Source organism: Sclerotinia sclerotiorum, genomic scaffold, assembly GCF_000146945.2.
Source record: "Sclerotinia sclerotiorum 1980 UF-70 scaffold_17 genomic scaffold, whole genome shotgun sequence".
In the NCBI taxonomy this organism is placed as follows: Eukaryota; Fungi; Ascomycota; class Leotiomycetes; order Helotiales; family Sclerotiniaceae; genus Sclerotinia; species Sclerotinia sclerotiorum.
This window is the reverse complement of record NW_001820819.1, coordinates 384,771-411,424: the sequence shown is the minus strand read 5'-3', so window position 1 is coordinate 411,424 and position 26,654 is coordinate 384,771. Positions and strand designations below refer to the sequence as shown.

The following is a 26,654-nucleotide window of genomic DNA, read 5'->3' as shown; positions in this document are numbered from 1 at the left end:
CTATACGCGCAGACACGGTAGAGCGGCTTCAGGTGAAGGTGTCGTGATGTTTGAGTTGAGAGACTTTAATGGCCGCATCATCCGAAGCATCATACTTTGAAAAGCTGTTACGTCAAAGATTCGCTAATGATGATTGATGTTAGGACTCTCACTTATTGAACTTCAGCCTTCGTCAAGTCAGATTTGAAACCTTATCGATTATTTCTTCCAAACCTCATCACTTTCAGCCTCGCTCTCTTTCCTAATTCGCAAAATTATCAGCCGAGTGCTTTCGTCGACTTTACGCCTGCAGGCTCATCGTTTTCACCATGACCATGTAAAACCAGAGCAAGTAAAAGGTCACCATAGGAAGGGACTTCATGAAACTATGGCCTCCAGTTCATTGTCCTTGAACTAATTATATCTCAAGTTGTCAAAGTCAGGCCATGTAATGGCTTCATCCCGATAGAGTAGGAGTGGAAACCGTGGCTATGAAAAGCTCAGTCACTTACATCTATCCGTAGAATGAAGTAATCTTGTCAAAAGCAAGTATCATTCAAATGTTTTTGATACAATGCAAGGTCGAACTTGTAGCACAATTCAAATCTACGGATTCGCGTGCTTAATTTTCCGCAAACTCGTGCTTCACAATCATCGCACAGCCTGTGTTCAATATTGGTTCAAAGAAGCAACAACAAAACGATAATGGAAACGGAAAGGTGCCGAGTCGTTCTTATAACTTTTGAATCTGCGAACGAGACATTGGCAATAAGATTTGGGCGGACAGAAGGCTTGTAGCAGCGCACACGACACGGAGGAATGGAGGAGGTGCAGTGCTACATGGGCACCTCTTGCCAAGTCCGAACTATCATACCACACCGTGTACTGGACGGAAAGCATAGAAATCACGCCTCTGATGGGCAAAGGAGTTCCGATAGTGATACAACAGGTTCAAGACGACCCGAGACATTAGCAAATGCCCTTGAGTTATGTTTTATGGTTTTTACGATCCGTGGAACGGATGTAATGCACCCAGGGTTAGTGCCTGCATATTAATGAATGTGAAATGCATTCACAAGAAATACAGAGACTCAGAGAGTAAGTAATGTGTGCTATAATACTTATCTCTTCATGGAAATGGGAACCATGCACACATTCTCACAAGATTCCAGACAACAAAAAAGCTAGAAATATACGGAGTACATCGAATCCGGACAATTACCATTCCGAATATGGTGGAACTGAGTGGAAGACATTTATAATGAAAAAGTGTGTATCGCGATGGACTTCGCCTAGTCTGGGAATTCTCCGCGATACAAATCCTCTTCTCATTCTTGTTGAGGCTCAATGTGAGGGGGTGTGCAAGTCGTGCAGGGCAGGTGGTGCTGCAGGTCGCGGAGCCTTCTACTTCCACGACATGGCTTGTGCAACGATGACCCCTTCATATCATTCACACATGTCAGGAACTGAACCATATGCGAGTCGTGACTCGTGCAGCAATAGAAGGTTTGCGCAATTATGAAAGAGTTTGTATGTGCCACAATGTAGTCTTGAGAACAATAGTAAAAAGTGATGAAAGATATACAAAGGAATATGTTATTCAATGTTCACAATCTTAATAAAGTCGAGTCTTACATTGTTTGAACTTCCAATTCCTCTTGTTTAACAGGCTCAATGCGGAATACATAGATGCATGTCAGACTACAGTGATATTAACGCTAAGGCCCCATAACATAACTTAGCCATAGCCATTCAGTGAACTCGTGGCACAGCACTGATGTTTTTGTAATGATTAACCTTTTTTTTTTTGGCTTTTCTTAATCCTTCCTCTACTACTCGAATTTTCTTCTTATCATTTCCCCAAACTTTCATATCCCACTTTTCTCTTCAGAAATAAATATAATATATTTCTCAAGACTCTTTCACAAACCTTATTCATCAATCAATTATATCGACACCGCATCTTGATTCTTCCTCTCATATTTTTACAACTTTGTTGACATACCTAGTATTCATAGACATAGGTATCCTTTTCCAAGAGTTAATACATTGATTGACTATTTTTTTCCCAATTTGTTACCCGTTGCGAAGAATTAAACCAATCGACTCCAAGACCACCAAAAGCACCCAATATCAGTATGCAAGCACCTCAGAGATCCGTTACACCTGTGTTGAAAGCGTTATTAATGGAATTAACAAATAGTTACAATGTCTTCTCCAGAACCAAGAGCTGTAAAGCGACCAAGTAAGATTTTTTCTTTTCTTTTGTTCTCGTTCTCTTCCCTCGAGCATTCTTGACTTGAAACTTTACATGAGTAATTTCCTTCTTGCACCATTCAGCGGGTCGCGCCGCTCTAGGGCGAGAAAAACTTTTCAACCAACGGTTGAATTTCACATTTATACACCCTTCAACTCGTACTCATACACACATTGATATCGTTCATCAATAACATCGAATATTCAAAACATCTATTTCACATCTTTAGAAGCATTCAACATCTCTTCTACCATCCACTAACCTTTTACTCGCAATGTCAGGAACTCAATCTGAACCCCCTCCAAGCCTTCCCAAAGTTATTGCAGAACAGCATGTCCCAATTCCTTCTACCGACAAAGATTCGCAAAGATTGATTGTCGTTCTTTCCAATGCCAGTCTCGAAACCTACAAGCAATCTTCCGGCGGTGGAAGACCTGGGGCGCGTGCCGCAGAGGAAAAATATTCTCTCCTCAACAGTGATGAGCACATTGGTATTATGCGCAAGATGAACCGAGATATCAGTGATGCCCGACCTGATATCACACATCAGGTTCGTAAATAATCATTATATGACCAGTCATTCCAATACTAACCTATAGCAGTGTCTTCTCACCCTCCTCGACTCACCGATCAACAAAGCTGGAAGGCTCCAAATCTACATCCATACAGCCAAGGGAGTTCTCATTGAGGTCAGCCCAACGGTTCGAATTCCACGTACCTTCAAGCGTTTTGCTGGTCTTATGGTTCAACTCTTACATCGACTTTCTATCCGATCAGTCAACTCTCAAGAAAAACTTCTTAGGGTCATTGCGAACCCGATCACCGATCACTTGCCTCCAAATTGCCGAAAAGTTACATTGAGTTTCGAATCAGAATTGGTCCGTGTTCGGGATTATGTGGAGACATTGAAGCCGAAGGAGAGCATTTGTGTGTTCGTTGGTGCCATGGCAAAGGGAACAGACAACTTTGCAGATGATCTAGTGGATGAGAAGATCTCCATTAGTAACTACAGTCTTTCTGCAAGTGTGGCATGCAGCAAGTTCTGCCACGCTGCAGAGGACGCATGGGATATTATTTAAAGTACCACGTTGTCTGTTTATGCTACGAATTTTGCCGACGAACACATTCGATCGTATACGAACGGGTGAACGGAGCACAGAAACATCGTAGGGTTATAAATGGTATAAGATGATGGGCATATGGGAATCGGTCGCTATGAAAAGGTGAAAGCGGAACTATCAAGCAGACTCAACGATAACAACATCGTTCGATATGCTTATGGTCGCCGGGCTTGGGTGTCTGTGTGCTCTGTCTCTGTTTTTACAACCAAAACATCAGGCGTTCAACATCAGATCCAAGACGCTTTAGTCGTCTTCGTGGACCACTTCAACTTGGTCCACATCTCTTTTGTCTTTTCTTGTACCTTTTAGCATCCACTCTACAGCTTAGTAGCTACTGCACGTTGGATGACGATAAGTATTTTCCCCTTCTCAGCATATACTTTCGGCGTAGCATATTGCATCAAGCTTCCTTCCTGGAGTTAGCTACACTGCAAGTCAGCCGAATTGGCATGGGAATTTGGTTCATGCTGCTAGGTGGCAGACACTACCGCGAGTCATTCGGTGACAGCGGATAGCTTGATGTATAAAAATACTATATTTGGTCAATGACAGGATAATTTTCCAAAGTACCATCAAATCACCATGCTTGAAGTTAATCCATTTGTCATATGCCCCATTCTTCTCGCTCTCTTACCTTGCAAATGGCCAAGAATAGTTTGCGTGATGAAGAATGGGATAACGGTCAAATCGCCCTGAATTTTAAAAATATAACAGAACATTTTTGATGCAGGTTCTAGATGCAGTTCTGCGCAATTGAGATGAAAATGGAAACCACAGATCTTGGATTGATCTCCCTATAGTTCATTGGAGTTTCCTCCGTCGCCTCGATTTGACATGTCAAAATATTGAAATAACAAGTTGAATCCTACGTCGGAATTGAGACACCTCGTTCAAACGAAATATGGGGATGAGGGATTCCAGTCTGGTTCAATTGTCCTATTTGCTAACCATCGCTGCTTCGCATAATCTAAAAGCCAATCGCTTGATTTGAGGCGATCTTCTGACCCCAGTCTAGAGCGGTCGCATAATATTATAGGTGTTGGTACGGGATTCCCTTGGACGGGAGATCTCCGTTCGCAACCGGAGACGTGGCATGCGGAGAAGCAGCCTTTTACATTTTGATGGAAGGTAGGAACAGTAGGAACCGATATTCGTACAGAATCGTGCATCGGGTTGATTTCTCTTCTTAACTAGGTATTCCGAAATGCAGAATTAGAGCATTTAGAGATGATGAGTGAAAGATGATGGAGATGACTTCAAAGTAGGAAATTAGGTAAATTGGGCACTACGGGTGAACGAAAAGAAGTTATACCTCAAAGTACATGCAAAGTACATGCAAATACATGATTTTTCAAAAATTGACATCAAATCAATTGATTTACATTTTGAGGTGTAGGTCGGGTCAAACATTCTAGAAGCATCTAATTCACTGACAGTTCAGTATTCTATTCTATTTGGATTGATCTTTGACATCATTTTGTGGTATCAAAATACGAATGTTTTTTTCAATCATTTTCGGATTGGATGTGTTTGGCGTGAGGTTTTAGCCGTCCACAGTACTGATAGAGTATGGTTGGGCTCCATTTGTTCACCAGGCCAGGACAGGCACAAAAAAGTTGGCCACGATTATCCATAGGACCATAGATGTTTCAATGCATTGAATTCTGACCAAAAGATTTTGGAGAAAATGAATTTGATTGAAGGGAGTGGATGAAAAGTGCTGACTCTATTGAGTTCGCATAAGCCAAATAAAATTCTTGTTCGCTATGCTGGCCCCAGAAAGTTGTGGGGATATGCCTATTAGTCTTAGTGTATGCATGGATTGATTTGTGTTGATGAATTGATTCGAGGAATGAGGATGAGGCGACAACTGTCAGACTAAGGTGGTCTCCATTCACACGCAGATGCATACATACTAGGTACTCTGTGTACTACTCAAATTCACATGTACACCAGCGCCAGTTATGTTATTCTGTGATGCATAAACCTGTTCGATTGCTTCTACAATTCTTCTTTGGCTTCCTCTTCAAAGTTTATTTATCAATTCAAAGTTAAAGTCAGTCACAGATAAAGTATAATAGACCTTTTAGAATGTTCTATTCGAAGATCGACTTGTGAATAACTTTTGTTTCTCTTTTTGAAAGTTTTCCAAAAACATTGAATAAATTCGGAAAACAGTACAATCTTTGTTATCTCGTTGAATAAATTATACATACATTCATACATATATTTGAAACTCTTTGAAACTCCTTACAACATCCAATTCATAATTCAAGAAAGACTTGTTGGGACCCATTTTTTCATCTCTTAATCAGGTCCTATCGCGGTAGATTTTCGTTGTACCTACAGACATCTTACCAGTCTAGTGTACCTGCTTCTTTACCGCATTTTCCCAGCCTCCGCAAGGACCGCAACTCACTCCACGCCAACGCTGCCATTTTTACGAATCTTGCATCACCACGCACCCATTTACCACATTTACAACATTTACAAACTATTTTTTCATCCAACATTTTATTTATTTATTTTTTGTCTCACTCTCTAACTTCCGGAGGTCGTTTGATATATTCCGGCGTGGAGCTTTTTCTGCATCATAAATTTTTAATACGACTTAATTCATAACGATTTTACCTTAACCCACTCGATCTTACGATAAAAATACCATTACCAAGTTTGATGGTTAGAATCATTCATTGCTTGAGTGTTTCATGTTTTGAGCTTGTTGGATAAAATAAAAAAGTTGTATGCACATGAGTTTACTCATCTGACCTCTGACCGCCTTTATATCCACAGCTACATAGTTAGCAGATCAAGCGGAGCAAGTAGGGAACAAGCAAGAGTCACATTTTGTTTAGAACTTATCAAGGTCGTTATTTCATCATTCATCGGATGTTTCTTTTTTTTCCTTGATATTTTTGAGAAATATCGAAAATACATACGTACATTATATTCACTGTTTCCCGTTCATACGATTCAACTTTCACGCCACGTCCATTCGATTCGAGTCATTCACCCTACCTTCAATTTACAACTTACAAACATATATACATATCATTTCGAGATTCGATAAGTACGAGAAAATACGTTTTATAAAATTTCATGTCCGCAAGAACAATTTCAACAACAGCATAAAGTACGAAATACATCAAACATACAATACACACCCCAACCGAAAATGAATTCACGCGGTCGAGAATCCTCCCGTCCTCCAACAATAGTCACAACTGCCACGGAAAAAGAAGCTCGTCGTGTTCTAGAATGGCAAGAAGAAGTCGCTCGAAGTACAGCTGGTAGTACAACTGCGCCTACTTCCGATGAAGCATATCGTGCTGTAGCTCCAAGTCACGCTTCTCGAGCACCACCTGCTAGAATCCAGATTTCACATGCACCTCAACCTCAGACTTTAGAAAGCCCACCTTTTCGAAGAGCGGAAACCTTTCCTAGAGGTATGAGGAGGGATGTTTATGGTGAACATAGACATCCAGGTACCCAAGTTAGTGTGAGGAGGGATAGGAGTCGAGATAATGAACAAACGGTTTACGTAGATGAAGTGGAACGACATGATCAAGAAAAAGAAAAAGAAAAAAATGGTGGAATCTTTGGTATGTCAAATAAAGCTCTGGTCGGTACTTTTCTCGGCGCGGCTGCTGGCGCTGCTTTCGCATATGCAATGGTCAAGAGCGAGGATCCAGAATACGAACTCGATTCAGAGCATAAGAATATGCCAGGTTTGCGCAGAAGTTACACAACCGGTCACGCAGAAACAATCGCGAGTAGTAGTCGAGGTGGACCGTCAGGAGAACGCAGATATCGGGTCATTGAAGCGCCCATGCCACCACCAGCCTCTAGCTACACGCGCATTCAACGCGACCGCGAACGTGAAAGAGAAGGTGTGCTGAGTCCAATCGAAGAACGAAGTTACTACAGTTCTATATCCCATACAAATACAGGCACGAAAATTCGCACAAGAACTTCGGTCGAGCAAGGAGAGGGTTCAAATGCTGGAACGGCTAGACCTCCTACTGCCATTAATGTTCGCGATAAACCACAAAGTATCGCACCAAGTCGAGTCAGCGAAAAAACAAGTACGGTCAAAGCAACAAGTCGTGCCCCAACTTTGATTTCTCGAGGCCCTACTCAAGCGAAAACTCAAGTCAGCATACGGGAATCAGAATATGAGTATGGATCTTCTCCGGCTCAGGTCTCTTCTGCTGGTAACAGAAGAAGCGGAGGAGCTGAAGAAACGAAAAAAATCTCTCACACGCATACCACGATTAAATTCTCACCATCAAAAATAGCACCTCGAGCTTCTCACCCCAATGAACGCGAACGCATTCCGCGCTCAGAAGCCACGTGGGAACGCGACGATATATCCGTTTCAGCCATCAGCGAACGCACTCGCGCGAGAGAAGTACCGCTTCCTGCGTCCACGGTGATAAGTGCGCGATATGGCGGTGGATATAGGGAACAAGGGGCTGGATATACGCATGTGGATGTGGAGAGGGATCGTAAGAGTTGTATTGAGAGGGGCGTGGATGAGGATGGGAAGAGTTATTTTAATCCGAGGGGGGCGATGAGTGTGGCGCCTTCGGATAGTGTAAGTAGTGTGGGGACGAAGAGGGAGAGGATTGAGAGGTTGAGGGGGAGGTTGGAGAGGGATTTGAGGGTTTGATTGATAGGGTGGGGGTGCAGGTGGGGTGGGGTCGAGACGTGGAGGGTGGGGTTTTTGTGATGATTTATGATTGTTGATGGCGATATAAACGATGATGATGGTGATGGTGATATTATGGAATAACGATAAATGATGGCCAAAGGGTGAAGAATGAAAGATGAAAAAATCCCAAGACGAACCGCCTATTTCATTATATTTTCCTTCCACATCATCTCTGCATTATTTTAGCAAGATCTTTTTTTTTTTTTTTTTTTTTTTTTTGCATGGAAAAAAATTCCTTTCAGTTGGGCTGGGTCATGTCAAGTCAGGTCAGGTCTTGTTTTATCTGTATACGTTACGTTGGTTTTTCATTGAATGAGCGAGGGAGGGGGGGTTTAATGGACTGGGTTATTATTTTATATTATTTTGTTCTGTGTTTTGTTTTTGATTTTGTTGTTTTGTGATTTGATTTTGATTTGGTGTTATTCTTGTGTATGTATGTATGTTTGTAGATATGAAATGAACGATATGAGATGACATGAAATAAATGAGTAAAAAATTTGAAATAAGATAAGATGCCAGTGATGAGAATAAAAATCTATTAAAAATTATGTATAATTTAATGATGAAATAAAAGTAAAAAAAATTAATATAAATATTGTTAAAGCGAATGGTTCCTGCGTAGCACGTGCACAGGGCACTAGTCCTATTAGGACTAGATTGAGAAGCTCTCTGTAAGAGAGCTTCGCACTTCCGTAGAACTTAGAAGAGAGATTAACCTACTAGACCAATATAGCCTCAGTTCTGCCCTATCAGCTTCCCACTATTCCCTGTGTGAGGTCATTCCTTTTAACATTTTGGTCACATAAATATAAAATAATAAAAGTTTTCTTTTTTTTTCAAAATAATCTATTTTAGATTATAAAAGTTTTATATTATAATTTAAAAAATAAAAAATAACAAATTTGTTTTATTTTCAATATTAAAGTATTTATAATATAGTCAAATATGTATTTAATATTTCAAAACAACAATCTAAAAATACCAAATCTTAATATCTTATCTTAAAACCTAATCTAACAAATCTCCCCCACCAAATACCCACTCAAAAGAAAAAAAAAACTACCCCCTTCAATATCCCCACATACCACGAACTAAATCTCAGTCTAAGATAATTAATTTCAAGAGTTAGTTTGGATATGAATATAAAGACAGCCAGTCGAGTGCAATCAAAACAAAGAGCTCTTGTAACTCAGTGGTAGAGTGGGCGATTGCAGTAACACTCTGATAGGAGTCGTTATAGGCAGGTTATCGCCAAGTCGCTTGTTCGAACCAGGCCGGGAGCTTTGAGTGAATCTATTTTTTGTTCTTTTTTGTTGGGGCGGAGGTGACTGGAAAGAGGGGCGGGGTTGAGAGATTTGATGTTTTTTTTTTAAAAGAGGATGTTTCAGGAGCTTTCTGAAGGGGTTTTTCTTAATAGGGTTTTTTTGAAAGAAGAGAAAATAAAGTAAGAGGAGTAAATGTTAAAGTGAATGGTTCCTGCGTAGCACGTGCACAGGGCACTAGTCCTATTAGGACTAGATTGAGAAGCTCTCTGTAGGAGAGCTTCGCACTTCCGTAGAACTTAGATAATGAGTGATTCATATACAAGACCAATATAGCCTCAGTTCTGCCCTATCAGCTTCCCACTATTCCTTGTGTAAGGTCATTCCTTTTAACAGTAAAGATTAATTTTTTCAGAAGAAAATTGATATAAAAATATACTCTTATAAATAAAGATTCATAAGATTATTTATTATATTTTTAATAAAATCATTTTAAAATTGATTTTTTGAATTCTTTATATTTTAATTATATACGTGATGAATGCTTTATTCTGATGTTCATGTATCAAAGTATAGACTTATTTTTTATATGAGAAATAATCCTCAACTACAGCTACAAATCCGAGCCAAAGAGCGAGTTCCCGAAACTTTTTGTGCAAATTATTGATGTTCAAGATTGAAGTTTTGAAAATACAAGTACTTCAATTTGTACTCATCTTTCATAGGATCAGGAAAAAGAATCCTCGGGTGATATAAGTTGCTCCTTGTTTAAAGAGACATCAAACTAATGATTTACTCTGGGTAGCGACTTTGATTTGGCTTTCATAAGTCTGGCTTTATTAGATATCAATAATGACACCACCTAGAAAAAGGCGGAAAAAGGAGTCCGCCAAGCACTGGAGTCTGGTGTCAGCTGATCAGACTACAAGAAAAGAAAGGAAAAACAAACTCTCTGAACCACGATAGTTATGAGACCGAACGGTCATGAAAACATCACAGAAACGACGAGACCGCCAAACGGGGTCAAGGAACTCTACTACCCAGGCACAAACATGATCATATCAAAGGCCGGAGAACCAGACAGCGCCAAAGAGGGCAGAGAAAACCCAGTAAGCATTAATACGAAAGTAGCCCGCATTAATGTAGGTTGTGATTTTCACATCCTGGAAGAAACTAGCAGTGCTAATTGGCTGTGAGATGAAAACATCTTGAGTCACGACTTGGTCATTGGAGAAATGGCTCCAGATAAGAGTGTCTGCCTATACTTTGTAGAATGACAGGAATAAACCATAAATATGGAAAAGCTTTCAAAGGGAGGAGGCCTGAAAATGGCTTGAACAATCTACAACTACGAGACAACTTCGAAGAAAGCCTTTTCATTGCCCCCTGGTACCACGCACTTGCCTGGCCTTTTCAGAGGCAGGATGTTGTTTCAGGACTATTTTTCTAGCCATCTGAGGCTTTCTCTGCTTTATATTATGCAATCCATCTGCGTGTAAAATCATCGCTCTAAATATAATATCCCTTCGCTAATACGTACGGCTTTGCGATGCATTTACCTTATCATAGGTATCCATACCGTGACCAAACTCCTAGCCATGTGGCTGGGTTATTCTGACTTATCAGGGGAAGAATCTCACTTTTCGTTGGTTTGCGAGTGCAAGGGAAATGGTTTCGTCAAAAACCTTGAATTTTGTTTATATATGGAGTGATTTAAAATTCTTTTCAAATACTCTCATCATTCGTGCATTGAGTAATCTGGCGCACCATTCAAGTCACAGCACCTCTTTCTAACATGAACATTATCAACATGCATGTAGCTGTATGGCTAAACAAATTAATGAAATCTCAAAATCCTTCACATCGTCTACGATCCATTTACTATTAAGGATCCGGGATATGAGCCGAGTGATCAATGATTAAGATGGGGAAAATGATGTTGTTGTCAGACTACGAGAAACAAGGGGTTACCTATCTAGGTTAACGAATAGTCGATCGTTGTGATTTTATTTGAAAAGTCGGTTAGGATTTCTTGATCTTGACAGATCAGGGTTACTGTTGAACTGTTGAATTAGATGTGCTCGTTCATGGAGAGCGAGAGAAGCTCTAACTTAGCTGGATTAATGAAGCATTATTGCATCATGAATCCGTGATGTTTATTTACTATCTTGGAGAGCAGGAGGAAGCCAGCAGCAACCCCACAGAAATGCATGTAGTCACCAAATCAGTGATGACAAAAGTTGAAGGATCGGCCCGTTCAATAACCATTTTGAAACTGGATATCCATTTTTATTGAGGCTTATTAAATTTGACATAATGGTGCCGATACTCCGGCAACACTGTACTGTATAACCTCGAATTCACGCCTTGACATGAGGACTTCCTCCTGTCGGATGAATTTCAGACTGTTTTTGTCATTTCGTTGATTGGCAAGATTATTGTGATTAAAGATTTTTGTTTAATTAGTTCCGTTTCGATTATGAAATTTTTGATCATTACTATCTACGTGTAGAATATCGGGTACAGTCGGTGTGATATTTGTGCGACAGAACTTAAATCCAACGCCAGGACTCGGAATCTTTTGAGATTATACAAGTACAGAGTCATCTACAACAACATCCAGATTTCCTCTCTTTTGACATCAATACGATACATCATTCCCTCTTTTTGAATTCACGAAGAGAATTCAAAATGTCCGAGTCCCGCTCAACCAAACATCTCGTCGCGATTTTCATTCTCGCATTTACCCTTTTCATCATCTCAATCTTTGCTATCGTTTTCATTTCTATGGATATCATTCATATTCCATATATTTCCCACGGCTTAGCTTCATTTTTCTCATGGATAAATGTAATTCTCTCACCAATATACCCATTCTGGGCTCCTCTAACTCTTGCTTTCTCCATCAAACTTTATCGACACGAGAAATTTCCCAAACAAGGACAATGGATCACTTCATCCATCTTGATGTTTTCGCAACATCTTGGACAAATATGCGTGAATACTTTGAAGGTTTTTGGATTTTTCGATGATATTTGCAATTTTAGAAATTGCTGGCATGAATATTTTCAGATTGGGTCGATTGCGGTTGTCATCATTGGTGAGGTTTTGAGACTTCCGTGGGATGGGAATGTTCTTCAGAATTGGGTCGAGAAGTTGGTATTAGTTTGTGAGAAGGAGGAAGAAAAAGACACAGCTAAAAATAATGAGGATGGGATGGAAAAAGGTGTTGTTGGTCATTCTGCAGATGAGATTGAATATTTGGAAGATATCAAGTCGGGTTTAGATGAGGAATAGGTGGCCTTTGAGGTGGTTGGTATTGATGAGAGCGAGACTGTGAAGTCGTCAGAGGGCAAGCCAGTCGAGCAGAAGCATCAATAGTTCAGGCAGCATTATGTCTCGAATCTTCGATGTTGGTAAATATTTGAATATTTGGAACATTTCAATCATCGGTGGATACATTGATTGTGGGGATTTTATTGTCCAGATGGCTTCAACATACGAAAAAGCTTTCTGTATCAAACATCCTTCTCTGTTGGTCTACAATCCGAGCTATCAAAAATTCTGTGGTCGAAGGGGATGGTGACCAATAGACATTTTCATACAAAGATATTTCAAGGAGGAGAAATAGAATACACTGAAGTCCCCCCCTAGTTTGTTTTTCTTTGAGAAATATAACATCTATGGGTCCAATTCACTACATTGCTAGTCGCCGCTTGTGTGCTCCCCAAATTATGATCTTTCGCTCAGATTCTCCGAGGCTCAAATCACAAAGGGCTTATGGTAAACTACAACTATCTCTATCTTACAATGCTATGCACTTTACTATGTGCACGCTATCAACAAAGAGTCATTTGATAACCACAAGATCTCCTTGCTTCAACTGAAGTCTTCGGACAAATTTTCCGTGTGTCGTCAAGTTTGATTTTCGAAAGAGTGACAGTGAAAAAATGGCACGAAATGACATTACACAACGAGCTAAGATTGTTGTGGTGCTCCCCTAACATTGGAGTGGATGATATGGTAAATAACTCAGGATTAAGACTACAACCCGAGAACGATTCTGTATGATTTGGAGTGGAGGGAGGATCTTTCGGACTACTTACCAGGTCTCATCATCGTCGATAATTATTGCCCGTCTGGAATTGAGATGGTCGAGTTCATATGAATCGGGGACTCTGATTATACATTGATTTCACCAGCACGCATGGATATTACTAAAGCTTTTGTGCCTGTATACTATGATTTTGAAATGATGACGGAGTGGTTGGTTACGCTTGAGGTGTTGGAAGATACTTGGGATGATTTTGATCTTTCTGAAAGAAACAAACTCGAGCAGAACTTGTTTTGCAATATATACAGGAACCAAGACCAATATCGAGACCAACCGATAGAATCAGTGGTTTTCCAGATGAGGATGCGGATGAAGATGCGGGTAGAGATACAGAGAAGCATATTCGACACGACCACCATACCGACAACAGAATCTGATCTAACACTCATTTTCGAGTGTGGAAATTCTCATTCTCAAGCATGATTGTCAATTTTTCACATAGCAAAAGCAAAAGCATCTCCCACCCGAACGAAAAGCCTTTTGCCTTTGGGTTTTATTTCCCCGTTAACATTATACTCACCCTTTCTCTTTCCTAAGTACTTTACAGCATGGTATTAGATTTAAAGAAATTCACCCAGGGGGACGGTCCCCCAAAGTGAGTCATTTCATCAAAGCCTTCAGATTGGGTATAGGAAAGTCTGTTTTAAATTTGGTGATATGGACAAGAAATTAGTGAGACTGGCATTATTGAATGTCGAGAAGAGAAGACAGGCGAGTGAGGTACTATTAAATATGATAGGGAAGGAATATATGCGGATAGTTCCCTGGGAGTGAGAGATTTAGACTGGCAAGTTTCGGATGTAAGATCTTACTTCAATGGTTGAGGTATGGAGGGTTTCTTGCTTTGGATAATGAAGAGAGGGAAGCATTGGAAGTGGTTTCAGTAATATATAATAGCTTCTGTGGTAGCTCCTCGACAATCATATCAACGGTTGACTTGATGAGGATGATTATTGTTTGGATTTGTATTGGTTAATGGTATGATTGTGAATGGAAGTCTATAGCAACCAGCTCAAATCCCCCCACTTACACACGTGATCATATCCCCATGAACCAATCATGATTTCACTGTCAGCGGGTATGAATAGATCGCATCTTTATCTCTAGACCGTATGTTTTGTGAAGTGTTTGATAACATAAACTAGCGGGTTGAGTATAAGTTCCTAATACTCTGTATTCCCAAAAAATTTCAATCCCTATTCAAAATGGATTCGATATGGAAGATAATTTCAATGTTCGAAAGTCTCTCATCCAATCACTATCATCCCACCTTCTTGACTCAAACCCCGCCTTTCTTTCGACCCCAAACCCTGCGAAACTTGGGTTGAAACGATTCCCATCACGCGGGTGAAGAGATTTATGGGTACATGGCTTTGATGTTTTATGGAAAGGCTTCTCTTCAAGGTTTGGTCTGATCTGTTAACTATATATATAAATTGCATGCCTCATAAGTTTGGGTAACCTTCACAGCGGAGTCATTTACAACACCATCCTCTCCTTATTTTGTTTCTGAAACAATCTCGATGAATATCAACGTTCAGTACCGGGTCCTACCACAAAACCCCACGAAGATCGGCCTGTGTATCAATCAAAATGTATCCAAATGAAGCCAAATGAATCGAAACAACTAAGAATCGCCATGGATTGACCGTCTGATCCGTCTCCACATGTGATAAACGTGCTTGACGTTGACCCTGATAGTCCCCAAAGGCGGGGTGTGCCCCGTATATTGGACCCTTTTTTATGCGGGTGAAATACAGTTTTGATAAGATGTTCATGAATCGAACATGAATCAAGCATCAATTGCTGGGTACCTTGTACCGTGAGGTCTTTACATATAAATATCAGTGGGTATTACACCAAATCTGCAGTGTTACATGTACATGTAAGGTTTCCTTTTTATCTTTTGAACAACGCATAGATCTTCATTTTTCTTATCCTAGAGACTATCTGTCTCTCCATCATTCAATTTTATAAACAGATTCTGGAATCTGAATACTGTGTCTTTTTCTGTCGATAATTTTAGTTAATTGCTTTTTGGAGACCACGCAAGTTTTTTTGTATCGTTCAGAGGTCACTTCTGAAAGTCATTAAGAAGATACCCATTTAACCTCAAAATATCTTATATCTTATCAAACTTACGAACAACATGGGATCCATCGCCAAAAGAACAATTGGTTCTACTCACCAATGGTGGAAAGAAGCCATCGTATATCAAATTTATCCAGCCTCCTATCTTGACACCACCGGATCAGGAGATGGAGATCTTAACGGGATCGCCTCGAAATTACCATACATCAAATCTCTCGGTGTAGATGTCGTATGGCTCTCTCCCATCTACAAATCACCTATGAACGATATGGGCTATGATATCTCGGATTATCGAGCTATCAATCCAATGTTCGGTACCATGGAAGACTGGGAACGTAAGTTTTTCTCTAATTTCCACAACTTCGATAGTAAGTACTAATAATCTTAGGTCTTTGCGAAAAAGCCCACGAATTAGATCTTAAACTAGTCATGGACCTTGTCGTAAATCACACCAGTTCTGAGCATGCTTGGTTCAAGGAATCCGTCGCCGGTGGTCCTAATGGTCCAAAACGAGATTTCTACTACTGGGAACCACCGAAAAATGGTAAAGAGCCCAATAATTGGGGAGCCATGTTCGGTGGTTCATCATGGGAAAAAGATCCATCGCATCAAACGGAGGAATATTATCTGCACGTCTACGATGTCAGTCAACCTGATTTAAATTGGACCAATCCTGCCGTACGTAACGAAGTCTGGGATATCATGAGATTTTGGCTTGATAAAGGATGTGATGGGTTCCGTATGGATGTTATCAATTGCATCTCAAAGGAACCCGGATTTCCCGATTTCGAAGTCACAGATCCGCGTAATGAATTTCAAGTTGGAGTTCATAGCAATTTCAATGGACCACATGTAAAGGAATATCTGGAAGAAATGCATCGCGAAGTACTTTGTCATTACCCTGAAGCTTTTACCGTTGGAGAAACCCCAGGTATCAAAACGGCCAAGAGTGCCTTGGGATTAGTACAAGGAGGGAAACCCCTTCAAATGGTTTTCCATTTCGAACACGTGTACTTTGATATCCAACCTGGTAAAAAACCTTTCTTTCCCCGTCCTTCTTGGGATCTTACAGATCTTAAAAAAATCCTCGGAGATTGGATGTCATATAATGCAGCAAATGATGGCTGGGACTCCCTATATCTCGAAAATCACGATCAACCCCGCATTCTAGGTCGTTGGGCAAAAGATACTCCAGAATGGAGAGTTCAGGCAGCAAAAATGCTGGCGCTTTTCCATGCTACCGGAAGAGGAACATTATTTGTATACCAAGGACAGGAAATCGGAACGGCGAATAGTCGCTGGTGGAAAAATGAAGAATTTAGGGATTTGGAAGAGATTAATTTCTTTGCTGCAGAGAAGAAACGTAGAGAGAAGGAATCGAATGGGGAAGAGGTCGATATGTCGGATATCTCTCGTGGGATCCAAGGATATGGAAGAGATAATTCTAGAATGGGTATGCAATGGGATGATTCACCCAATGGTGGTTTCACAACTGGAAAACCGTGGATTAAAACAAACGAAGAGTATAAAGAGATTAACGTCAAGGCTCAAGAGGGTATCAAGGGAAGTACACTAGAGTTTTGGAAACAGATGCTTCAAATTAGGAAGAATAATCCTGTGTTGTGTAAAGGGGGGTTTGAAATGTTGGATCAGGAAAATGAGGAGGTTTATGCTTATTTGAGGATGGGTGAGGGAAAGGAATATTTGGTTGTTTGTAATTTTAAGGAGTGGGATGTTAGCTGGAAGGTTCCGGTTGTAAAGGGAGGATTTTTGTTTGGGAGTTATGAGGATGAGGGGGAGAGTGCTAGTGAGGGGGAGGAAATCAAGTTGAGACCGTTTGAGGGGAGAATTTATGTTAGGGATGTTTGATGCGGAGATATTACATACTAGATGATTATTTGGTCTTTGTGGGAGTTTGGTTTATGGTTGTTTTTGTTGTATATTCTTATCTTTTATTATATCCAATAGCAATGATTATATCTCGCATGATTGTATGGAATTCTGAGCAAATGCCTCCAGCTGCTGTCAGATTCGCTTCATCGACCCTCACTTGGATATAATTCTTTCCCCATATGACCAAAAGTAATCTTACTACATTAATAGATAGCACTCCTAGACAACACTCTACCTACGATAGGAAAACATCACACTCTACACCAACTCTCCACATTGTTAACTTTTCATCCTAAGCTTATAAGCTTATAATTCCTAGCCCAAACTAAAATGTTCACAAAAACACACAATAGGTACACTCCAGATGAAATAATCACAGAGTCGAAAGAATATCAAGTGAATTCTTACTTGTAGATATATAAACTACACAGTTCCCTAGGTACTCTATCATCCGTATTTGGCGATGGTGAATGAATCCTCGATGGATGGATGATGATGATACGTTGAGATGATGAGATGTTGTGTATTCATTATTTGCCTACCTATAGAGATCAAGATTGAACTGTTTCTTTACAGGTAACTTCCTAACACATAGTTTACATACTCAGGGAGTATGGAAAGAATTGTGTTGTATGATAGTTTGTTGGTTGGTGCTTTGGATAGAAAAAAAATGATGCGGAAACTATGATTGTTCAAGTTGATACTACGGAGGGAAGTACAGGAGGCGATACTCGGATGTAATGTCATGGAAAATGATTAGTGGGCCTGGGGAGACGGGAACAGTCGTTTGAGTTGGTGGCTAGTTGGTGAAAGGGGATATTCTGTGGGCTGTGAGAGTAGTTAGATTATACTCGAGTATATGTCTTCTGTTTCCACTTCAGTGTAAAGTGGCTGGCTAGGGTTTCCGGGTCTGTAATGAAGAGAATGGGGTGTTTAAGTAGGCTTTTTTTTTTTTTTGATCCTTCCCCAAACTTAGGAAAATCTAATATAATCTTCATACATTTTGAAGGGTAAAGGGGTATGATGAGCGAGCATTTGATTAGCACATGAAATATATTAGTCTCAAAGTACACACTTGGAAAAAAAGGAAATTCACTTGATACTGATATATTCATACAATACACTGCTTCACCCAAAGCTCATAATTCAATATACATCCCCTCGAATAGAATTAATAGATTAAGTACCACTGGTACAGCGCTCTCTTGTGTTTTATGTGATTGACCTCCGTTAGCGAGCGAAATGAGAGCATCTGCGCTTCTGAGTTCTATTTCATAATTTCTTGTTTACTATATGGCCAATTTTGCACGATTGCATTACGCAGCTGTTTTTCTCAGAGCTTGAATGATAAATAAATATGAAGGACTAGGGTTTCTTTTCAAAAAGACAAACAACTGTGAGTGTGTCCATCGGCTTGACTTCTCAAGTCTTTAAGAACCCCTGAGATATTTATTAGAAAACTATTGAGTAATCTAAGTTTATATTACACTATTTTTGCGCCGTTAGATACTTCTAATCTCTCAGTCATATTTAAACGAGGTATGTATTACAAGGGGATGAAACACCTCACTGCCATATGCACATTCCCTCCCCACCATCAAAATGTGCCCTTTCAAAATCCCTCTACATCAACTAACTCAACACACAAGCACCTCACACCCTAACCACCTCAGCACTTCCCTAAAATGACATGTCCCATCCCCAGCAAAAACTATCCTCTCTGGAACAACCCAATCCTCAAACAAGAATACCCTCGCTGGAACAACCTCTTCAACACAATCCACCTCAACAACTCAGAATCTCTCCGAAAAATCCTCCAAGCAGCCCACACCGCAGAAAAATTCCACCCATTCAACCTTAAACTCCATGCAAACACCATTTTAACCAATGGTGAAATAATCGCACTCCGTGATTTTTCCTATGCTTTTAATCGGAATTTTCTCGGTAGGGATATTATACGCTATCTTGTATTATTTTTTATTTTTTTAGATATGATGATAGGGAATTTACCGAATTTACTCTAAAGGGAGAAATAAAATTTTAGATTGAGATTTTGAAGAATTGTGAGGTGAGTCCTGTGAGGAAGTTAATGATATATTTGCAGGTTCGGAGGGAATTTTGTTTTTGTGCGCTGGGGTTGGGGAGGCTGGATGAGAATGAGGATGAGGATGAGGCGAGGGGGGGATTGGATAGATGGGTGTGTTGGGGGTTTGATGGAGAGGGGGGGAGGATGAGGATGGTGAGGGTATAGATGTTAGGCGAGGATGGAGTGGAAGGTTGGGAAATGGGGATGAAGCCGCACGGGCGAAGGAGGAGGAAGGAACTGAGATAGTCGAGGCAATTCATTATTTATCCTAACCTGTAGATAAGTATTATCATACTGATGAGTTCACCTCTTATAGGCAGCCAAAATCCTCATTTCTATGAGGATGCGAAGACATTGAGATGGCAGGTCTTGATTCCAATTATAAATGCACAGACATAAATGCTCTCTAATAAGTGTGGAAGAGCCGAAGTTACGAAAAATCGAGACCGATAACCTCATCTTAAAACGGTCACAGTATTCATCCTTCCACTTTTTCGGTTTTGCCGGCTCTCAGTTCCTTATACCGATGATATACTTATCTTCGCGAAGAATCTATGAGAATTTCTCTGATAGTCACTTTAATCTCGTAGCGAGAAAGGGGTCTAACTAACAAGTAAACTGCGGTGCTGTCACGCAGCTCAGACTATATTAAATTAATTATATTCGAACTTATAATTTATTTTTTATTTTCATTTTGATTTATTCTAGATCCATCTTAAAGAAATATTCAAAGAATTGTTAGTTAATATTTTTATACTCTCTTTAAAATTCTAATCAATATTCAAATACACCAGCAATTATATATAAATATTCTCATCTCAGACCTTGAATTTTTGATATCGTAATCCTATACATTCCACTGCTATAAATGCATACTTCATTTCTATTTTCACTTCCTGATCTCAAGTATCCCTATCCTAATCCTAATCCTACACTTAAAACTCTAGTACTAATCAACCGTTGTCATCTTTCCATTTCCCAATATCCTAACATCTCATTCCGTTCAGTATCTCTTATACTTACTCGTCCTAAGCATCAAAAAATTCTTTTTCTTTACACCCTGCACAGCCTGCACTCCCTGCGCAATCTCCTTACTCTCTTCCTTAACCCCCTCCGCTTCCTTCACCCTCTCCACCCTCCTCACCCTAACCCCCTCAAACCACCCCTCCTTCCTCCAATCAATCTTCTCCCTAACCCTCTCCACCCCCTTCCCACTCCTAGCCCACCCCTCAAAGACCCTCCTCCTTAAATCTCTCCCTCCCTTCCCCACCCCATTCGAATTCCTAACCCCCCTCCTCACCAACCTCCCCCTCAAAAATGGTACTCCACACACTCTCCCCCTCTCCCTCTCCACTCTACTAACCTCCAACAACCAACTCCTCAAAAACTCCTTCCTCCTATAAAGTTCCGGGCTTTCCCTCACAAAAGGTCTATATTGATCTAAATATTTAATTCCCTCCGCATAAATCGATCTGGTGCTATCTTCTAGAAGGAAAATTTGTTTATAGCGTTGTAATATATGTGCTTTGATGCGGAAGTGTCGACGGAGAAGAGCTTCGCGTTTGCGGCGGGGAATGGGTTTGTGTTTGTGCGTGAGGGATTTGTTGGGTGCGTGGCGTCTTTGTTTGGTGAAGATGTGGGAGGAGTTGATGGTTTGGATTAGGGATGCTAGGGCTGGGGAAGAGGGTAGGTGTTAGTAGGATTTCCTGGAAGTGGGGAAGCAGGGTAGAGGGGATAATTACTGCCAGTTCTATCTTTTCTAATGGTTCCTTCATAGGATTTACCAGCTTTTTCCTTAAAATCCTTTTTAGAGAGTATAGAAACGCGTATCTTGGGTGATTTACCCAGATCCAGTGCATGAGACTTATTCTTCCCCACGAAAACAGCACTAATATTTGCACCAGCATTCATGAAAAACGAGCCAATTTTTGTAGAACCCGGACTTGCTGGAGGTAAATTCGGTGTATCTTCTGCAAACGACGTAGTTTTAGAAAGTTTCGATATCGTTTTCCGCAACTGATTAGAATCATTAGAGGTAATGGTATCGATACTTAATCCAGGAGATGCTCGGTATTTTAATGTAGATTGAGCTTTTGCGTGCTCTAGATTGACACAATGTTCTTGCTCTAATGCAATATCAAGATCAGTCTCCCAATCTTCAAGCCTTGCTGGTTTCTTCAATGGTGGAGGAATAAATCCGTATAGTTTGTTTTCTGATGAGACGGGACTTTCATCTGAAAGGACGAGAGATTTGATGGCTGTATTTATTCGTACCGCTGGCTTTAGCTTCGGGGCTGTATCGCTCAGGATTGGTGTTTTGGTAGATGGAGCATAAGAATTGACTGGGTTAGGTTTTGAGTCTTGAGCCTGTACTCTGCTAGGTGGAGCGGGAAACCTATATGGCTCTCTGCAAGCAAAAGCAGTGTAAGGACAATATGCTGTACAGCCCTGTTGTGAGCCATCGAATATGCCCCCCAAATCTCCAAACACAGATGTTTGAGTCGTCTGTATAGCTCTATTAATGTCTTTCCCATTGTTGCTGCGAGAGAAGAGACCTAAACTCTTTTGTTTCTTCAATATTGGTTGTTTCGGAAGAGCCACTAAGTCATTTACTGAATCACTTCCTTCACAAGGAAAAAGGCCCAAACTTTTTTGCTTCTTCAATGCTTGTTTAGTCGGCAATGGTGGTGGGAAGCTCATGAAAGAATTTGCCGTAGAGACAGGAGAAATGTGAGATAATGTAGTACTTGATTGTACATCTGGAATAGAGATACCCAATGCATTATCTCGGCCATTGAATGTAGCAAATTTAGAGCCCACAGATGATTTTAGTGGACTTTTTGGGCGTTCCGATGATTTCCTGGCAGTTTCCAAACCTACGCTATCATGAATTGCTTCTGTATCGTCAAATCTCACAGACTTCAAACTTTCAATTGATTTCCTGTGGAAGATGCTGGCGATACTGCTCTTTTTTCTTAACCGTGGCTGAATCCCAGGAGGGGGTTCGTAGGGATTGTCCAAGAACGAAAGGTCCGCATTTGGAGATAACTCTGGTAGAGTGGGTTTTCTGATAGCTGCATCTGCGAAGTGTCCTTCTGTAGTGAAGTTCATGTTTTTGTTAACGGAAGCTGGTGTGAATTCGCATTGAATGCCATGTGTCGGCCTTGATTTTGTGAGTTTTTTGCCTTTTTGATGAATCCCCATACGTAGAGAAAGTGTAGTAGGATTCAATGATGAGGGTAAAGGATATTTTGACTCCGATAGCAAAGTATTTTGTGTTTGGACTCCATTAACTGAAGATTCATGTAAGATAGTATTACGAAGTTGAGCTCTATCGCCAAGTGTATTAGGAATTTCTTGTCTCAACGGTAGAGGTGATCTTGAAGTTGAAAGAGATGAACTGAGGGTACGCATCTCCGCAGCAGAACTGTCATCTAGTGGTATCTTACGTAGTTTGATTCTCGGTGCGGTCAGCGCTGGAGTAGTTTTAGAAGTAGGAAAATCATAATCACTAAAAGCCGGAGACGAATTTGATACCCGAATATCCGTAGAAGATTCGCGCAAGAGTGTTTTGCGAAGTTGAAGTTTTCGTGAAGTACCTATCACTGGTGTCTCTTGCTGCAAAGGCACTTGAGAGTTGATGGTCGGAGCAAAATCACTCATTGCCCGACCTCGAAGACCGCCAGAGGAGCCATATGACTTCTGTTTTCGGAGCCGGGGTCTTTGAGTATTCTCTGGAGCTATGGCCTTTGGAACTGAAGGATATCCGGGTAATTCTCGTAGATCCAAGGCTTGATATGCTTGAATTGCACTTGTATTACTCTTTAAGGCCTTTTCAACTTGTTTTCTTGGGCTGATTCTAGTCGAGGAATTCTCATGTGGCGAAGAGCCGGCTCGAAGCGTCTCAAATGAAGTAGCGCAGCTATCTTTATACATTCTGTGAGGTTTAATCTTTGTGGAAGTGGCACTTGAGGCTCTAAGCCGTGAGGATGAATTTATCCCATTGGTAAAAGATGCTCTTCTTCTAATAGGAGCTTCCCCGCGGCGCAAAATTTGCAGAAGCTTTTCATCTTCAGATATTTTTCGTGGAGGTTGTTGATATTTCGGATTGGGAGGACCTCTTGACCATGGATCAGGGTATGATGTTTGACGGGATGTTGATTTCTGATGCTGATCTTTCAATGGGGCCCAGGATTGGGAACTGCTATGTTGTGCTGCTTCAGATTGTTGCTCCATAAATGGTGTATTTGCTCGTGGCCTCGTATGTTGGTTGGTCTGTACTGTGACTTCCATTTTTGTACTTGGCGGAATTGAAGTTGAGAAACTTTGATTCTGGAAGAGGTTAGGAGTCGTCACAACAGAACGGAGTATTCTTGGAGCATTCATTGGTATGGTATGATATTCTTGAGAGTACTCGTGGTGACGTTTGGGAGATGCCAGGCGTTTTCGACTCTCTAGTTTTCCTTCACCCCTGCCAGAACTTTGTGACTCGATTGGGGAATCGGAATTGATTGCGCTGTTAGAAGAATTCTCATGACTGTGCACATTGTCCGTTATGCTTTTTGAATGAAGTCTAGAAGTTGGAATTTTTGGACCGGGAAGAACATACTTTGCCGTGGCTAATTGTTCACTTTGATTATCCTGTCGTTCAGTGCGAGCTGATAATAATGAAGATGCGGTTGTGCCTCTGGAATGTGCAGATCTAATGGTGGATGCTACTGCAGTGCTTTTCTTGAAGAACATAATATCGTATACAGCATTGGATTGCTCGATCATCTTACTGGCTAGCTCAATGTAATCTTTTAAATTTTCTCGAGTATCAATCCAATTATGTTTGCAGGCTGAGTCTTTGAGATGCATTTCAAAATCATTCAGTGCTTTAATACCGCTGTGCGACACCTCAACGATGAGATTGTAAAATTTGGATCGGTGTCTTCGTAATTTTTCAGGATCAATGCGATTGTTTGGAAGTTCTCGGATGCATGGTGGATAAAGGGTATTGAGCATCGCAATAACATTCGGTTTATAAAAGGGTAGAGTTTTGAGTTCATGAAGCATAGTCTATCGAGTCAGTCAGCATGATAGATGACTTTGAGAAACAGAGTAACATACCCAGATTCTCAGATCAATGAAGCAAGTAGCATAAAAACCTTCAATAATTGTCTCCTGGGCTTGGATATCTTCCACCCACTTCTTGGCATCAGGATCAGCACTGAGCACCTTTCTCCAGTTATGCTTGTCAATTTTCAATCGCAAGGCAACTTCTCTAAGAGCTTCTCTCCTTCGGCACTCTAGGTCCTGAAGATAGTCTATGCCGGTGAGCGCCTGACTAAAGTCCACTTGCTCCTCCACTTTTGTAAATACTTTATCCAAGCACCATTTTCTGATGAAGTCTGGTGGAAGTCCTCGACTTGCACGTTTGCCATCGGAGAATTCTGATGCAAAATCAACATCTAGTAGAGTTTCATTGTGGGGATCCATGAAAGGGTCATGAACAACATGATTAATCTTTTCTGCCTCGATGCTTTCATCCCTGTTGTCTTTGTCTTTGCTGATCCCATCCTCCTTCTTTCCAAGCTTTGATTCTTCCAACGAGATAAGAAACTTAATGATTGCTGTTCCCTTTGGTTCATACTGCCACCATTTGTATGCCTCCTTCAATGTTGGTACCCGATGACCTTTTCAGAAAAGAAGTCAGTTATTACTACAGAGGTTGCGCCCGGACAATCCGTTATAGTGGGAAAGAAGAAGAAATTACAATGTTTCAACATACCTGCATTAAAGGAAAACATTATTCTTAAAGGAAGTTCATAGGACAGATGACACTCTAAAACACGATTGATAATCCAAGGAGTTTGATCTTGGTGTTGACCAATGGTGGGTCTGGTAGGAGAGCTGAAGATCGGGTCGCTTGAAGTTGATGATAAGGAAGACCTGGTAGATGAGGCATCATCCTGCCATGAAGCACTTGAGAATGAATTTCTTGCCATTGTATTGAGTGCCTTTCAACTCAAAGGTGATCCGTGCTCACGCCAATCATTGAAGGTTATAATACCGTGTGAGTGAATCACTTGAAATAAATATCTTTGAGACAAGGACAATGACAATGACAACAAAAATAACAACGCGAACAATGTAGAAAGCTCTACTGGATACACTTTCGTAGAAATGCTATTCTTCTTCCGCTCTTCTTCCATGGGCAATGACATTAAATACCCCAGACAATCATGCGTCAGTGGATATCAGATGATGCGATCCGTGTTCTTGAAGCCCTCAACGTGCATAGTAATGGTAGTTTGTTGAGGTTTTATCGAAGTAGCTATAAGTAAGAAGAGTCTCATCATATATGAAAAGACTTATAACCTCAAGTTCTTTGATTATTATCCATTCGTTCAATATCGCAGTACTAACACTCGTCGATGACTCGGTAACCACAGATTACATCTTGATGTCAGTATCCGCATGGCAAACGGATGAGAGCAAGGTATGCTGGAAGTGGGTCATCCCGGCTCCAGGATTTTGACATATGATGGTAAGTTCAAACGGGTACTTAGGCTTGAGAAGAGATGTATGATGCTACTTTCATCTCACCCGGGGAGGGGGGAAGAAGTAGATCACATCCGGGTCCATGCCCAGTGGCTTTGAAAGATCCATGTTCCACGATGAATACTAGCCAATGGAAGTATTATTTCATACATATGTATTTGCTCGATTAGCTCAAGCTTTGGCAAAGGTATAAAATTGGTTGCAAAGGGGAAAGCCTATCCATAAATGGCAATGGCTGCATCTTCACATGATTATATACTTTGATGTGCAGTTTTCGAATTGTTCCACGGTATCCCAACGAAGCTGGCATGTTCCTCAACATTGTTCATGTACGATTAAAGGGTGGTATGCATTCATATGTCGACCATCTGGTGCTCGAGGTCGGCGTTCATTTTTAGGTTAGATGAACGTCCTGTATATCCTGCATCGGAAAGATAATTGACCTTCAATCGGAATCTCCTCATAAATCATATATACCACATGGCTCTCAACGATCAAGGATATAAGGCTTAGTACAGCTTGATCTATCTTGTTCAGAAAGGGGGGGAGGCTTGGGAATACAAGAAGCAACGTTGAAATGCTAATTGCCGT

At 40.7% G+C, this 26,654-nt stretch overlaps 10 protein-coding genes and 1 non-coding gene across 11 annotated transcripts; 7 read left to right on the top strand and 4 right to left on the bottom strand.

Annotated features, from left to right (window-relative positions):
• Nucleotides 1-798: 798 nt before the first annotated feature.
• Nucleotides 799-1,501, top strand: SS1G_11107 (predicted protein; the record flags this gene model as incomplete). The annotated part of the gene is made up of 3 exons (XM_001587816.1): nucleotides 799-1,016; nucleotides 1,059-1,077; nucleotides 1,145-1,501. 3 exons carry the CDS (start codon nucleotides 799-801, stop codon nucleotides 1,499-1,501), a joined length of 594 nt encoding a protein of 197 aa, XP_001587866.1.
• Nucleotides 1,502-2,510: 1,009 nt separating this feature from the next.
• On the top strand, nucleotides 2,511-3,315 carry SS1G_11106 (conserved hypothetical protein; the record flags this gene model as incomplete). Its single annotated transcript, XM_001587815.1, has 2 exons — nucleotides 2,511-2,786; nucleotides 2,839-3,315. 2 exons carry the CDS (start codon nucleotides 2,511-2,513, stop codon nucleotides 3,313-3,315), a joined length of 753 nt encoding a protein of 250 aa, XP_001587865.1.
• Nucleotides 3,316-3,674: 359 nt separating this feature from the next.
• SS1G_11105 (predicted protein) lies at nucleotides 3,675-4,076 on the bottom strand (the record flags this gene model as incomplete). The annotated part of the gene is made up of 2 exons (XM_001587814.1): nucleotides 3,675-3,766; nucleotides 3,992-4,076. The coding sequence occupies 2 exons, from the start codon at nucleotides 4,074-4,076 to the stop codon at nucleotides 3,675-3,677; spliced, it is 177 nt and encodes a 58-aa protein (XP_001587864.1).
• Nucleotides 4,077-6,532: 2,456 nt separating this feature from the next.
• On the top strand, nucleotides 6,533-8,029 carry SS1G_11104 (predicted protein; the record flags this gene model as incomplete). Its single annotated transcript, XM_001587813.1, has 1 exon — nucleotides 6,533-8,029. The coding sequence occupies one exon, from the start codon at nucleotides 6,533-6,535 to the stop codon at nucleotides 8,027-8,029; it is 1,497 nt and encodes a 498-aa protein (XP_001587863.1).
• A 1,220-nt stretch (nucleotides 8,030-9,249) lies between these two features.
• Nucleotides 9,250-9,354, top strand: SS1G_14681. The gene has a single exon. It is a non-coding gene; the product is annotated as a tRNA-Cys (tRNA).
• Nucleotides 9,355-10,394: 1,040 nt separating this feature from the next.
• SS1G_11103 (predicted protein) lies at nucleotides 10,395-10,933 on the bottom strand (the record flags this gene model as incomplete). Its single annotated transcript, XM_001587812.1, has 2 exons — nucleotides 10,395-10,592; nucleotides 10,913-10,933. The coding sequence occupies 2 exons, from the start codon at nucleotides 10,931-10,933 to the stop codon at nucleotides 10,395-10,397; spliced, it is 219 nt and encodes a 72-aa protein (XP_001587862.1).
• Nucleotides 10,934-12,024: 1,091 nt separating this feature from the next.
• SS1G_11102 (predicted protein) lies at nucleotides 12,025-12,630 on the top strand (the record flags this gene model as incomplete). The annotated part of the gene is made up of 1 exon (XM_001587811.1): nucleotides 12,025-12,630. One exon carries the CDS (start codon nucleotides 12,025-12,027, stop codon nucleotides 12,628-12,630), a length of 606 nt encoding a protein of 201 aa, XP_001587861.1.
• Nucleotides 12,631-13,572: 942 nt separating this feature from the next.
• Nucleotides 13,573-13,836, bottom strand: SS1G_11101 (predicted protein; the record flags this gene model as incomplete). Its single annotated transcript, XM_001587810.1, has 1 exon — nucleotides 13,573-13,836. One exon carries the CDS (start codon nucleotides 13,834-13,836, stop codon nucleotides 13,573-13,575), a length of 264 nt encoding a protein of 87 aa, XP_001587860.1.
• Nucleotides 13,837-15,596: 1,760 nt separating this feature from the next.
• On the top strand, nucleotides 15,597-17,407 carry SS1G_11100 (hypothetical protein; the record flags this gene model as incomplete). The annotated part of the gene is made up of 2 exons (XM_001587809.1): nucleotides 15,597-15,873; nucleotides 15,927-17,407. 2 exons carry the CDS (start codon nucleotides 15,597-15,599, stop codon nucleotides 17,405-17,407), a joined length of 1,758 nt encoding a protein of 585 aa, XP_001587859.1.
• A 1,709-nt stretch (nucleotides 17,408-19,116) lies between these two features.
• SS1G_11099 (predicted protein) lies at nucleotides 19,117-19,875 on the top strand (the record flags this gene model as incomplete). The annotated part of the gene is made up of 3 exons (XM_001587808.1): nucleotides 19,117-19,398; nucleotides 19,536-19,628; nucleotides 19,834-19,875. 3 exons carry the CDS (start codon nucleotides 19,117-19,119, stop codon nucleotides 19,873-19,875), a joined length of 417 nt encoding a protein of 138 aa, XP_001587858.1.
• A 318-nt stretch (nucleotides 19,876-20,193) lies between these two features.
• On the bottom strand, nucleotides 20,194-25,309 carry SS1G_11098 (hypothetical protein; the record flags this gene model as incomplete). The annotated part of the gene is made up of 6 exons (XM_001587807.1): nucleotides 20,194-20,231; nucleotides 20,541-21,185; nucleotides 21,302-22,612; nucleotides 22,967-24,578; nucleotides 24,630-25,195; nucleotides 25,291-25,309. The coding sequence occupies 6 exons, from the start codon at nucleotides 25,307-25,309 to the stop codon at nucleotides 20,194-20,196; spliced, it is 4,191 nt and encodes a 1,396-aa protein (XP_001587857.1).
• Between the last annotated feature and the right edge of the window lie 1,345 nt (nucleotides 25,310-26,654).